The 14,022-nt window shown below is 40.8% G+C and overlaps 1 protein-coding gene across 1 annotated transcript; it reads left to right on the forward strand.

Moving 5' to 3' along the window:
* The first annotated feature begins 385 nt into the window (after positions 1-385).
* Positions 386-9,511, forward strand: slc25a42 (solute carrier family 25 member 42). The gene is made up of 8 exons (XM_030752157.1): positions 386-769; positions 2,977-3,143; positions 3,247-3,358; positions 3,556-3,581; positions 3,762-3,928; positions 4,041-4,157; positions 5,838-5,989; positions 6,107-9,511. The coding sequence occupies exons 2-8, from the start codon at positions 3,063-3,065 to the stop codon at positions 6,430-6,432; spliced, it is 981 nt and encodes a 326-aa protein (XP_030608017.1). The 5' UTR covers positions 386-769; positions 2,977-3,062; the 3' UTR covers positions 6,433-9,511.
* The last annotated feature ends 4,511 nt before the right edge of the window (positions 9,512-14,022 follow it).

Here is a 14,022-nt window from a genome sequence, read left to right on the forward strand (position 1 = left end):
GTGTATTGTGGTGACTCCTTTCCTGTGTTGGCAGGGCCACATTTTAACATGTTTTGAATGCCTTATAAGTCATTACTTTTCGTTTTTAAATTTGTTGTTAAAGTTTATAACAGTATATTGCTGTTTTCTTTTATCTCGATATGTGTTTACGTGAATAACAAACCCTGCATCTCATAAGTCTGTGGCTGAAGTAAATGATTTTTTCCAGTGTACTGAAAAGTAAAAAAAAAAAAAGAAAAGAAAAGAAAAGAAACAAAACACTTGCAAAACTACAGGAGGCCGCTCCCCGTCAAGCGTCTCTCCTGCTCACGCCCCTCTAACCGACCTATCCAAGCGTGCCGCACCTCCTGGCGACTTCATTTCCCACAATGCCTCTGTACTCGTCCTTGTCAAACCTCGCTGTGGTCACTGCAAACCGCCGCGCCTGGCTGACAGGAGTAGTAACGGCAGAATACAGCAGGATGGAGGAAGCCTGTCACTTAGAGCCGCTGCAGCGCAGAGGGATGTGAGAAACGTGTGGAAGACGGCAGCTTCAACATTAGGACACATTTTCAGTCAGACATTCAGCTCACGATTAATATTTCCAATACGCTGTTATCGAGAAATCGGGCGGTAGTTATACGAGCTAACGGCTAGCTTACCTTACTTAACCTGCTATTTGGCTAACTTAGAAATAACTCCTGAAGAAGCTGCTAACGACTGAAAATAACGCACCTGGTGAAGGATATTAAAGCGTGACAGCTCTTGGCGCCTGTGCCAGGTTTATAAGGTAAGAAATCTCGTACTTGTAACCAGTGACATATAGCTGAGTGGGGGGTGGGGGCTGTGTTTTATAGGCATGTGTTGACAAGATTGGAGTAGCACAGTAACAGGCGAGGCATGGGGATCGTTCTATGAATGAATGTTCTCTTATTCTGCAAAAATGCTGACCTGGGATCGTGTTTCGGTTTATGCAATATTGCACGTCAAGGAAAACGGCTGGGTATACGGTGTTGTTTACAAAACTGATGTATTCACGAGGCAGACAACACGAATACCTCATGATGGTGACCCAGTTCTCTCCAGCAACACTACACTCTTAAATTTGCTGATTGTTCAGATAAGCAGCAGCTGGTTATTGATTATTCATGCATTTGGGGCCCTGTTTTTTTTAGTTTTTTTTAAAGGTGAATAGTCAAAGAGACATGTATTTTGTGTTTCCCACAGGTAGCATGTGACCATATTTTGCCGCTCACTTTGTACACTTGTACACCACCCATTGTGGATAACACACTGTCTATAAGAGCTCCATTGCTGCATGTGTATGCCGTAGCATGGGACTGGTGTCTTGTATTACAGAGTAATGAAGCACACAAATAAGACATAGCAGGGCAGAAACAAGAAACTGTAGGGAGGGGTGAGAGATACACAAGCCGTCCAAGACCAGTTGTGGCAATGACAATATCAGTTGCCCATGACTACCCAGCTTTTGAGCAATGTGCTTTCAGTCTCATGTGTTTGCTTCTTTCCCCTCACTGCTTCTCCTTGAACTCTGGTGTTTCTAGGGGCTTTTTGTGTTAATGTTTTAACAAATATTCAGCATACACAAATTCTGTACTGAGCCTGTATGTATATCTAAAATGAAGCGACCCATCTTCTCTGTAATAATATAAATCTGAAAGGCCAGATCATCCCCTGAGCATACCTGTGGCAATATTATTTTGTTTACTTTTATTGATTACATACCCCCCAGGAAACAGGTTGATTATAGGGGGAAAAAAAAAACTTTTAGAGTGCATCAGCAGTTCATCACACTTGAAGAATTAGCATACAGTTCATGTGACACAACAAATCAACATTAGGCACAGTCATAGGCAAATATCATCTTATCATACCGATGAGCTATCACTGCATCTGACCACAAGAAAACAAAAAACCCAATAAGTAAAAGTCTTGACATCAAAACACAAAGAAAAAAATGTAGAGCATAGAAACCAGTCGCTATCATTTGCATTTTTACTTCTGAATTTGTGTAACTTGTTGCTTTTGTGTAGACTGGATTAATTACTAAGTAGCATGCATTTAAGGTTGACATATTTTTACTAACTTTGGACTTGTTAAAGTAAAGTGGATGGGTTGAAGATTACATGAATATATGATCTATGTGGTGAAATGATTAGCTCATTTAACAACATGCAAATACCCCTGTTGTTAAAAATCAGTGAGTTCACTCTAAATAATGTTTGCCTTCTAAAGGTCGTTGCTTATTTATTTATTGACTAGATGGTCAGGATTGTCCTGAATGTTCAAAGTTGTGGTTAGACAGCAAACTTCTTTCCAGCAAGGGAGGGGCTACAACAGTGCGTGTGTTGTTCAGACACCTTTCACCTACAAGTCCTCAGCACTGTCCTTCAGGAGTGATCTATTGTAGTTCTACTTAGCTCAGTATCTGTATGCAGCTTTCACAAGTGAGGTGGTTGGTTCAGAGTAAGTGTGCTGTTCTTGAGAGGCAGTCACACCGTGTGTATTGTATCCAGTTTCTTATTTAAAGACAGCCAGCTTCATGCTGTAACCATATAAGAAAGAAAGCAGTAAACTAGAATAGATTTGACATCAGACTTGGATTCTATGGTACTTATGTTTTGAAGAAGCCATAAATAATCAGAGTCATGCAGTTTAATTAGAGCAGTGGTGCTCAAACTCTGGTGAGTGGATAACCAGGTGAAAAATATGGGACTATGTTGAAAGACTATATTGTAAAAATAAACAATAAAGAGTGGCTGATTTTGCTGACCTCAGATTCTTTTTGTTTCTGATTCATTAAAATCGTGCAGTGTGGGGTGTGAACATTTTTCAACTTCTGAAGTGAGGCATACCAGAAAAAAATGTTGAAAACCACTGCCTTGCAGTAAGGGAAAAGCTTAGCCAAAAAGTATTTTGGCTGACATAACACTGACCTCTGTATTTGTTTTCCTTTTTTCTCCCTCTCTCCTGTAGCTCCTAGCCTCCCATACTCCCCGCCAGCACCACCGTTGCCACCAGCAGTCGAGTTCATGAGCATGCTTGGTGCATAATCCTCAGGGATGGGGAGTGGAATCCAGGAACAACGGGCATCACTCAAACAGGGAGAAGTGCTGCCGCTGCCTTCCTCCAGTCAGTCAGAGGTGAGCTATGCAGTAGTGAGCAGTTTTATTAAAACATTTTTGCAAGTTGCAAATGTGCAGGATTCACGTGGTGACCCTAAAATTTGATTCTTTTGCTGTGCAGGGGATGAAGCACACTCGGTCTGTGCTCAACTCGCTCTTCTCGGGGGCTTTAGCCGGAGCTGTAGCCAAGACAGCTGTCGCCCCATTGGATAGAACTAAAATCATCTTCCAAGGCAAGTTGGCTGCCTGCTGACTTAAGAGCTTTACTTTATAAGTGCTCTGAATAAAGGGCATGTATTAATATGGGATTATATTTAGGTTGCACTGCTTTTTGAATCCAAGAAAATCTGTTACTGATATTACTAAAAAAAATAACTGGACTTGTAAGAAACACTGCAGCTTTATATGGTTCATATGTTTTGTTTTTCAGTGTCTTCAGCAAGATTCTCTGCCAAGGTATGTTTGAGCATGAGCATTGGATATTTCTTATTTATAAGGTTATGTACTGCACTTATTATAAACCAGATATTTTACTGTATTTTTAGCAAAAATAAACCTGGTATACACATTAGTGCGTCATGTTCAGGTCAAGTTATGTAAGCAAGTGTATGTTTGTTTGTGCACACTGGATTAAAGGAAGCTTACAGGTTGATCTACCGCACCTACCTGAAGGAGGGCTTCTTAAGTTTATGGAGGGGGAACTCTGCCACCATGGTGCGAGTCATCCCGTACGCTGCCATCCAGTTTTGTGCACATGAGCAGTACAAGAGGCTGCTGGGAGGCTACTATGGCTTTCAGGGAAGGTAGGTATCTGTTTTATTTTTGGTTTTGTTTTGCTTGTTTATGAGATTCTTCCTTATGTCAAGAAATTAAAACACTGAAATGCTGACTGGCATTTGCTTAATTTTGTTGCAGAACGCTGCCTCCAGTCCCGAGGTTGCTGGCCGGGTCTTTAGCTGGTACCACTGCCGCCATGCTGACATATCCTCTTGACATGGTGCGAGCGAGGATGGCTGTAACGCCAAAGGAAATGTAAGGCCACTTTTAGGCACTTATAAATGGTTAACTGTTCATATTTGGGAATTTTATTAATAACAACAGCAAAGCCTTTCAAGGGTGTTGAAACATGCTTAATATGTAGGATAAATATATACACTTATTTTGCCACTACATTAGGTACACCTTTCTAGTACTGGGTTGGACCCTCTTTTGTCTTTACAACTGTCTTAATTCTTCATAATATTCAACAAGGTGTTGGAAACATTCCTCAGAGATTTTGGTGCATATTGACATGACAGCATCACACAGTTACTGCAGATTTGCACATCCATGATGTGACTCTCCCGTTCCACCACATTCCAAAGGTGCTCTATTAGATTGAGATCTGTTGACCGTGGGGGCCATTTGAGTACAGTGAACTCACTGTCATGTTCAAGAAACCAGTTTAAGATGATTTAAGCTTTGTGGCATGCATGTTATTTTGATGGAAGCTGCCATCATAAGATGAGTACACTGTGATCATAAATGGATGATGGTCAGCAACAACACTTGGGTAGGCTGTGGCATTTAAACAGTGCTCCTCCCACATCATTACACCACCATCAGCAGCCTGGATCTATATTTATTCCAAATTCTGACCCTGACAATAATATTACAGCAGAAATTGACCATGGAACATTTTTCTTGTCTTCTGTTGTCCATTTTTGGTAAGCCTGTGCGAATCATAATCGCAGTTCCCTGTTCTGAGTTGATGAGAGTGCCACCCACTGACAGGAGTGCCACTGACTGTGGTCTTCTGCTGCCTCCTGAGATGCTATTCTGCTTACCTTTGTTGTAGCAAGTATACATTTGTGTAACTGTTGCCTTCCTATCAGCTCAAAGCAGTGTAGCCATTCTCCTCAGATCTCTGGTATCAACAAGGCATTGTCTCTTTTTCAAACTATTTTCTGTTAACTCTAGAGATGGTTGTGTGGGAAATCCCAGCAGATCAGCCGTTTCTGAAATACTTGAAGCTGCCTATCTCAACAACCATGCCATGTCCAGGGTCACTTAAATCCCATTTCTTCCCCATTCTGACTTTCAGTTTGAACTTGAGCAGGTTGTCTTGACCATGTGTACATGCTCGAATGCACTGAGTTGCTACCTTGCAATTGGCTGGTTAGATATTTGGGTTAATGAGCAGTTATACAGGTGTACCCAATGAAGTGACCAGTGAGTCTAAAAACATTTGGCTTATTGAAACCCACGACACCCTACAAATTTATCATGGATATAAACTATATCTAATTTTTGACTTATTGGCAGTTTTTTTTTTTTTTAAACTCAAAGTCTCAGATCTGCTAGCAATGACAGTTTGTCAGTGAGGTTGTCTGACTGTCTGGACAGTTTTAATTGTTAATATCATCACTGAATACTTTAAATGTGGTATTAAATTTGTTAGAAGAAAAACAGTTGGTGGTGCAACCAAAATACAGAAAATATTACTCAAACAAAATTTTGTGGTTGTCTTTAGCCTGTAATGGACTTTCACTGCACACTGGTGCAGATTCAGTCAACCTCTATGAGCTGAGATGTGAAGAGCAACATTTTTTTTCCTTCTGAATGACGACACCCCTTTGTTTTATTCCCTACTTTGCAAGTTTCAGAATATAGATTTCTCATCCATCTTTAATTAAAGCACATTTTTCTTTATTTTTTATGTCTGTGTTTTAGGTACAGTAACATTCTACATGTGTTTGTGCGGATCTCTCGAGAAGAGGGCATGAAAACACTGTATCGAGGCTTTACTCCTACCATACTGGGTGTCGTCCCCTATGCTGGTCTCAGCTTCTTTACCTATGAGACACTGAAGAAGTTACATGCAGGTATTGAACAGCTGCATGTTTATCTGTGTATTGGGCTTGTCCCCTTTTTTTCCTTGTGTTCACACACCTACTGTTCAGATTCAGTACTTAAACCTCACATGGTTCTCTTCCATGCAGAGCACAGTGGCCGCCTGCAGCCCTACTCATACGAACGTCTGGCTTTTGGAGCCTGTGCAGGTCTCATTGGCCAGTCGGCGTCTTACCCTCTGGATGTAGTACGACGACGCATGCAGACTGCGGGTGTCACAGGTCACACGTACGGCACCATCCTGGGCACCATGAGGGAGATTGTGTCTGAGGAAGGGGTTATCCGCGGACTCTACAAAGGTCTCAGTATGAATTGGGTCAAAGGGCCTATTGCGGTGGGGATTAGCTTCACTACCTTTGACCTTACTCAGATTCTCCTGAAGAAGCTTCATCAAATGGGCTATGCCGCTCGATAATAATGACACAGAGAGTGGAAAACGGGAGTAGAGGGTTGAGGAGATCCCTGTAAGCCCACTGAGGTGAGACAAAGAGGAGGAAGTGAGAGGGAAAAATGTGTATTGCTGGTGCAAAAAGCACAGTGGCTCAGGATGCGTGGGTAATAATGATTTATTCTCTCACTTTGTCTGTGTGTAACAGAGGCAAGTTGGATAGTACGCCTTGTTGTCATGTACATCTAAGTGCAATATGATCAATAGGTTTGTGTGTAAACATGAATTGTAATGGTCCTACCTTTGTGAACCAGGCCTCTCAGTATATTTGGAATTCAGAGAGTTAAAAGGTTCACACACACACACACACACACTGCAGTCTCCCAGCTGCCATATTTACCAACTTAAATCTGTCACTTTCCAATGCAATGCTGGTTTCCACTCATTTGCCATGAATTTTTAAGATGCATTCATTTAATAAGACAAAGATATGCCATTGTGAAGGTTTGTTTTAAGGAAATTTATTTTAAGAAAATATACCAAAGGTTATTAATTAGTGCAGATTATTTGCCATTCATGGTGTTAGTAGCATGTTTAGGTGTGAGTTCACAGCAGCATTGTAACCGCTATAAGATGGTTTGATTTGAAAATATTAAAAGCTCAGAGTCCGTTTCTCAGTCGCAGTTTTAGTAGTTGTTTAGCTTTATTTTATGGCAGTGCCAACACACTGGAAGAATTATGAGTGCCCATGATGTTTGGTTTGTTTTCACTGTAATCATGTCATGAGCTTTTGAAAGATTGATATCTGAAGTATAAATACAAATGTTACTCACGTTCAAATAGCTATTAGGGCCTTTCCACTACTGGAACGATTCCCCCCAGGAACTAGGAACCTTTTGATGAGCTTGATTTGTTTCCACCATAGTGACCACAGTCTAAATTCTGGGGAAATTATTTTACCCTAAGAAAAGTTCTTTTTTTTTTTTTTTTTGCTGATAAACTCTGAACTAATTCGATTAGTTTTGGTGGATTTTCAGTGCATTGTGGAAACGCAGACAAGTGACGTCGTTTCTTGGGAAAAAGTTCCTGGGACTAAAGAACGTCTCATTTTTAGTGGAAGTGTGCTTATTTGTCCGCAGTCCTAAGTAACGCACATCAATTTGACAGGTAATCCTCCAAATGTGAGCTATTATACACTGATATTCCGAATTTAGAAGGAACACCTAAATCATATAAACAACCCTCTTTGTGAAGTTTACAATGTCCTATTGTTGCTGACACAGTGTGAGGGGGGGGTGTTGCTTTAAATGTCTAATTTATCTGTGGTGGTGTTTTTAAAATATAGTATATTGAGAAGCATTTTTAATATCCATCTTTGTATGTGTCGCTGATGTTGGACACACACGGAGCACACACACAGTATACAAATGTTGTCTTCCATTTGCTGCCAGTATGACAGCTGCGCGGTCCGTCTCTCTGCTGCCATTCACGCCTGTTTTGTTTTTAAAAACATGACATGACACTAGTGTAGACTGTGACAGGTCGCTAGAATGACTTTAAATCTCCTGGTTAGGGAGGACTCAGTGTAGTGTTTTAACATTATTTGCTAACCTGACTGGAAATATGCAAACAAATAGTGAAGAGATTGTTACAGACATAATTTAGTTTTCAGTATTACACTTTACCTCAGCACATAATCACATGTTTGTCTAATTGTCACATATCGATTTTTTTTTTTTTTTTTAATGTAGAGTTGTGGCAGCAAATAGGACTTGATGCCATTTGGGCAATGCAGATTAACATTTTGACAGTACTGATGCTGGCGTTTAGTCCCTGAAGAGTGCCAATGGTTTCTATACTTAGACCATGCATACTGAGGCAGGATGGCTAAGCCGAGTAGAGCCAAGTGGAGCAGAGAGCATGAGGTGCCATCTGTACCAGGAAAAAGGAGGAAGGCTTATGACTGAAACTCAACAGTGAGTTTAGAAGATTTGTATTTTTAAGTATCTGCTAGGGCTGCACAAATGATTGTTTTTATTGATTATTCAAACAAATGAGAGGATTAATTACCAAAAAACTGATGACAGTGCCCACAGTAATATTCTAATCTTAGACCAATAGATAACCTCACCAAATAATGATTAAGAACTACTAAAAGTAGCTTTTGGAATTTGGAAAGTGTTTCACTTCATAAAAACACAATCATTTAAAACAAAAAAATACTTGTTCATTTAGAAGAGATGGAACACCCCTGTTATGAGCATTCATGTTACATAGTTTAGCCACCAGAGGGTATGCAACGCCACAAATCCCACCTAACAGCTGATCCAAGCAGAGTGGGGCAGAACATAAACAAGTAATCCATGACTTCTTGTAACAATAAAACAAGGTTATTTTTTAACTGCATTGGCATTTTATTGTAGTAACAGTGTGTTACACATTACTTTTCTGAAAGATAATGCAGTACATGTTCCAACCAGGTTCAACAGCATCAGCATAAAGTGGAGATCGACACCAGAGTTTGTTGAAAAATTGGTTTTGTTTTAAATGAATAACCGCGGATAAAATTGACAGCGCAGAGAGCACAAAGTGTAGTCTCATGACCTGAAATGCATTGTCACATAATTAACCAAGGTTAACTTTGGGTGGGCACAGGTGTGTGTGTGTGTTTTTAAGTGCTGTTTATAGTAAAGTTAGTGAACAAGTGTGTGAAGATCTAGTTTGAACAGTACGCATCTATGGTGTGAATTTGAAGATCCTAGGTGAGGTTGTTCTGGAGTTGTAGCGTTCACAAGATTTTCAGAAAACTTGACCTCTGACCTTTACCTTCTGGTGAAGGTTACCAAGATTTGAACTAGTCCAAGATTTTTAGTCAATGCATCTATGGTGTGAATTTGAAGATCGTAGGTCACGTCGTTCTCGAGTTATGGCTGATGATTTTGTAAACCCGCTGCCGCCAGCAAGGCTCTGACAATGTTTTATTTGAAACAGTCGAGCTAACTAGAACTGAGGAAAAGCATTTAACAGTTAACTAAAATAAACATTAAAACTAGACTTTTGGAAAAAAAAAAACACTGAAACTAATAAGAGCTAAACTAAAACTAATCATTACTTAATATTAAAAGCTAAATTGAACCAAACCCACTCTGGGGTTTGAATTAAACTGAATTAAAAATAAAGTCAAAACAAAATAAAAACTAATTAGAAAATAAAACTATAATAACTCTGCAGTTAACAGTATAATCCTTAGGCGTCCGTCCCACATGCCGACTCAGATCCTAATCCTAATGAGTGTATACACACCATATATCTTTTTAGCGTTTGTATGAATCACAAAGACGACGACGCAGAGTTGAAAACCAGCCTACAGACTCTTCAGAGTGATTGCCACAATGATTCTACTGTGGAAACGTGTACAAGTAGAAATGGAGGCTACGGTGCTGTGAGCCTGACTGCTCGTCACTGCCAGTGTTACCTGCTGTAGATCAGGCTCTGGCTGCTGGGCTGAGGTCGGCACACGCTCAGCTTTAACATCACTCTGAGTTCTTTGCTGGGTTTGTGTGAGCATGCTGTCTGTGCAGATGTTTACAGAGAGCTGAAGTTGATTATTAGCAGTATAATGCAGTTGTTTCTGTCCTGGACACAGTTTGCACTTTACCATTGCGCTCTTTTCCTTTCATGCAATAAAAATAAAAGCAATGTTAATATCGCCAAATCAAAGCTTGTAGACCGGTTTTCCTCCTCACTGCACACGAACTGAAGTCAGTTGATTGTAGCGTAAGTGCACAGGAGGAAAGAGGCATGTTTGGTTTTTGTTTGTTTTTTTCCTCTTTCTACTCATCTATTGTGCAAATAACCGAAGAACCTTTGTAATTGTGATTACTGAATTTAGTACAGTAACTTGTTACATTACTGTGTTGCTGAAAAATGTAATGCGATTACAGTAACATGTTTGGAATGCATTACACTCAGTGCTGCTTAGCAAGGATTCATAAAGAACTACATAAATAACAAATGTTTTTATGTTTCTCTGAAAGAAAAAAAAATCTGCCTATATGTCAGATCGCCAAATATCGGTATGAGTCTTAAAAATCCTATATAGGTTGGGCTCTATTTGATACTGGGCTTTTATCTAGTGAGTTTTACAATGGCAGTCCTGTTTGGTGAAATCCCTACATTTCTGTGTCCTGCCTTCTCTGGGAATCATTTTTCATCTTCTTTGTCGGCTTATGGAAATAGTTTGATGGAATAAATGTAGCGTTCCGGTGACCTGAATCTAACTTGATAGTTTGACGTCAGAAAGCAGAAACCCTTGATGCACTCAGGCTGGTAGGCTGGGCGACCTCTGTAGGTGAGGAAGATTTGTGGCATATCTCCAGCTCTGTCAGCTGCGGTCAGATGCATGTAAAGTCTTAATATCAGTTATCTTTACCTCTTGCCTTAGGTGGCAGGAGGGAAGCTTAGATCAATGGCACATGTGAAAGAACACATTAAGTTTAACCTGAACGAAGGGTACTTCCTGACTCTTAAGTGCCTAGCAAAGGATAGTAATGTTTTTACTATGACTGAGCTGCTTCTACTAGCCCTTCTGAAGGTTGTTTCCATTTTCTAGCCTTGCTTCAGTCTCGATGTTCTCAGCAAGAAGCAGCAAATGGTTTGAATTTTAGGAATTATTAGACCTCAGTGACTGAATGTATTCCTTCAGGTCCAGTTTTTGTATGTGAATTTTGTAAAACTTAAACTGCCTTGCAGAGTATATCACCATCAAAGGTGATTCTCAGTTCCCAATTCATTCCAATACATTTAGGACTTCTTTAAAGTAATGTAGGCAGAGTTTAATTAGAAAACAGTGATTGTTGTAATTATTATGATCTGAGTCCTGATCTACCAGCAGATAACTATAACACACAGAGCCTGTACGGCTTTAGAAAATTTCCAGACAATCATTGAATGCCAAAAAGTTGTCTGTTTTGTTTTTGTCACAACACAAAATGATCCTTGATGAGAACACGACAGGGGCTTAACAAGAAGAAATACTGAAACACTACAACAACTTACTCTGGTGCAAGTGATTATTGTTTCCTCTTGTAAAATCAAATGTAATTGTTTTAACTCATGCACATGTGCAGACGTGCAACTACTTTGTGTGTTACAACGGATCATCTTGTGTTTTTTAGTTTGGGTCCAGCTGTGAATCAACAGCTGTTTGGTAAATTCTAGTGCTTTGTGCCAATTGAATGTCAACATAGGTACTGACAACTGCAACCTGTGTCCGGTCTGTAGTGATGATGATGGTGCGTCTGTAATATCAGAGTTTCAGATAAAACTGGATGTTGATAACACATTGATTATTAGTTTTGGTTTTAATATCCCTGACTGATGTATTTTTGTGCTTGCTGTGTTGTTTGGATTTATATTAAACACTTTTTCCCTCCAAACTGAGTTTTGATCATTGTTGTTCTTTTGTTTCAACGTGAAATCTGAGTTTAAAGGATATACCTGCTTATGAAAAGCTGATCCTAGTCCTGGCATCATGTACAGCAGAAACCTGCACTGCACAAACACTGAAAATTAAAACTATTTTCAGGTTTTCATATTTTCTGGCCTTTCAGGAGGAGGTGGAGATATTATTTTGAAAAACAACCTAACCAGTTCTTAAAAATATACTGCTCAAAAAACAGTTTGAAATGACATTAGCACTTAATGGGGGGGGAAATCATGCTGGATCAGTATAGATATACTGATATGGACTGGGTAATGTGTTAGGAAGGAAATAATGTCACATCATTTGATGGAAATTAAGATGATCAACCTACAGAGGGCTGAATTCAAAGACACCCTGAATATCATTTTGCCAGAATTTCATTGCAAAAGCTCAAAATGGTACTCAGGCCCCCCACATGCTTGTATGCAAGCCTGACAACATCGGGGCATGCTCCTAATGAGACAACAGATGGTGTCCTGGGTGGGGGCGGGTCTCTCTCAGACCTGGATCAGGGCACCACTGAGCTCCTGGGCAGTCTGAGTTGCAACCTCAGATGGACTGAAACATAATGTCCCAGAGGTGTTCTGTTGGATTTGGTATCAGTTCCTTCATCCTCCAGGAACTGCCTGCATACTCTGGCCACATGAGGCCGAGCATTGCCGTGCACCTCTAAGAATCCAGGACCCACTGTACCAGGGTAGGGTCTGACAGTGGGTCCAAGGATTTCATCCCAATAGCTAACGGCAGTCAGGGTGCCGCTGCCTACCCTGTAGAGGTCTGTGTGTCCCTCCATGGATATGTCTCCAAAGCCCATCAATGACCCACCACCGAATTGGTCATGCTGAAGGATGTTACAGACAGCATAATGTTCTCCACGGCTTCTCCAGACCCGTTCACATATGTCACATGTGTTCAGGATGAACCTGCTGTCATCTGTGAAAAGCACAGGGTGCCAGTGGTGGACCTGCCAATTCTGGTATTCTGTGGCAAATGCCAATCAGGCTCCACAGTGCAGGGCGGTGAGCACAGGGCCCACTAGAGGATATTTGGCCCTCAGGCCACACTGATGAAGTCTGATTTGATTGTTTGGTCAGACATTCACACCAGTGTTCTGCTGGAGGTCATTTTGTAGCTCTGGCAGTGCTCATCCTGTTCCTCCTTGCACAAAGGAGCAGATAGCAGTCCTGCTGATGGGTTAAGGACCTTCTATGGCCCTGTCTAGCTATCCTAGAGTAACTGCCTGTCAACTGGAATATCCTCCATGCCCCATGGTACATATTGATGTGCCATCCCGAAGGAACTGGACTACCTGTACAACCTCTGTAGGGTCCAGGTATCGCCTGATGCTACCAGTAGTGACACTGACCCTAGCCAAATGCAAAACTAGTGAAAAAACAGTCAGAAAAGATGAGGAGGGAAAAATGTCAGTGACCTCCACCTGTAAAACCATTCCTGTTTTGGCAGTTGTCTATTTGTTGCTCCTCTAGTACACCTGTTGTTAACTTCATTAACATCAAAGCAGCTAAAACTGATGAACAACCCCCTCTGCTACTTAACCGACAGATCAATATCCCAGAAGTTTAATTGACTTGATGCTCATACTGTAATTAAAAAGTGCTCCTTTAATTGTTTTGAGCAGTGTATGTATCCTCCAAGACCAATAATCACTCCCCAGATATTATCAAAATTATTTATGCATTTTTCATGAGAGAAGGGAGTTTAGGCCTTAGTCAAAATGATTCAAAGTGTTTACCTTATTAATAAGAAATCATTAATTAAACTTATCAGCAATCTTTATGCTTTAAAATCCACGGTGGTGGTGTACAGAGGCAACAACACAAAAATTGTGCTACTGTCCAAATGTTTATGGATCTTCTCATCTCAGTTTACCATGTAATGACATATAATCATCGCTGAAGGACGCTCCATCCCCGTGAATGGGTGAGCGCCTTCTGCTGCAGTAACAGACGCCGGCCAGCGAGGGGCGGTGCAGCCCGGCTCTTGGGGCTGAAGGCAGAAGGTGAGCTGGGTCAAATGGAGCTGCTGCTCCGCCCGAGGCCGCGCTGCCGATTTGAACTTGACCGTGAACGCAGCAACACATGAAAGAAGAAAGCAAACCGAGAACAGAACTA

The sequence above is a fragment of the Archocentrus centrarchus genome, chromosome 17 (genome assembly GCF_007364275.1).
Source record: "Archocentrus centrarchus isolate MPI-CPG fArcCen1 chromosome 17, fArcCen1, whole genome shotgun sequence".
Taxonomy (NCBI): domain Eukaryota; kingdom Metazoa; phylum Chordata; class Actinopteri; order Cichliformes; family Cichlidae; genus Archocentrus; species Archocentrus centrarchus.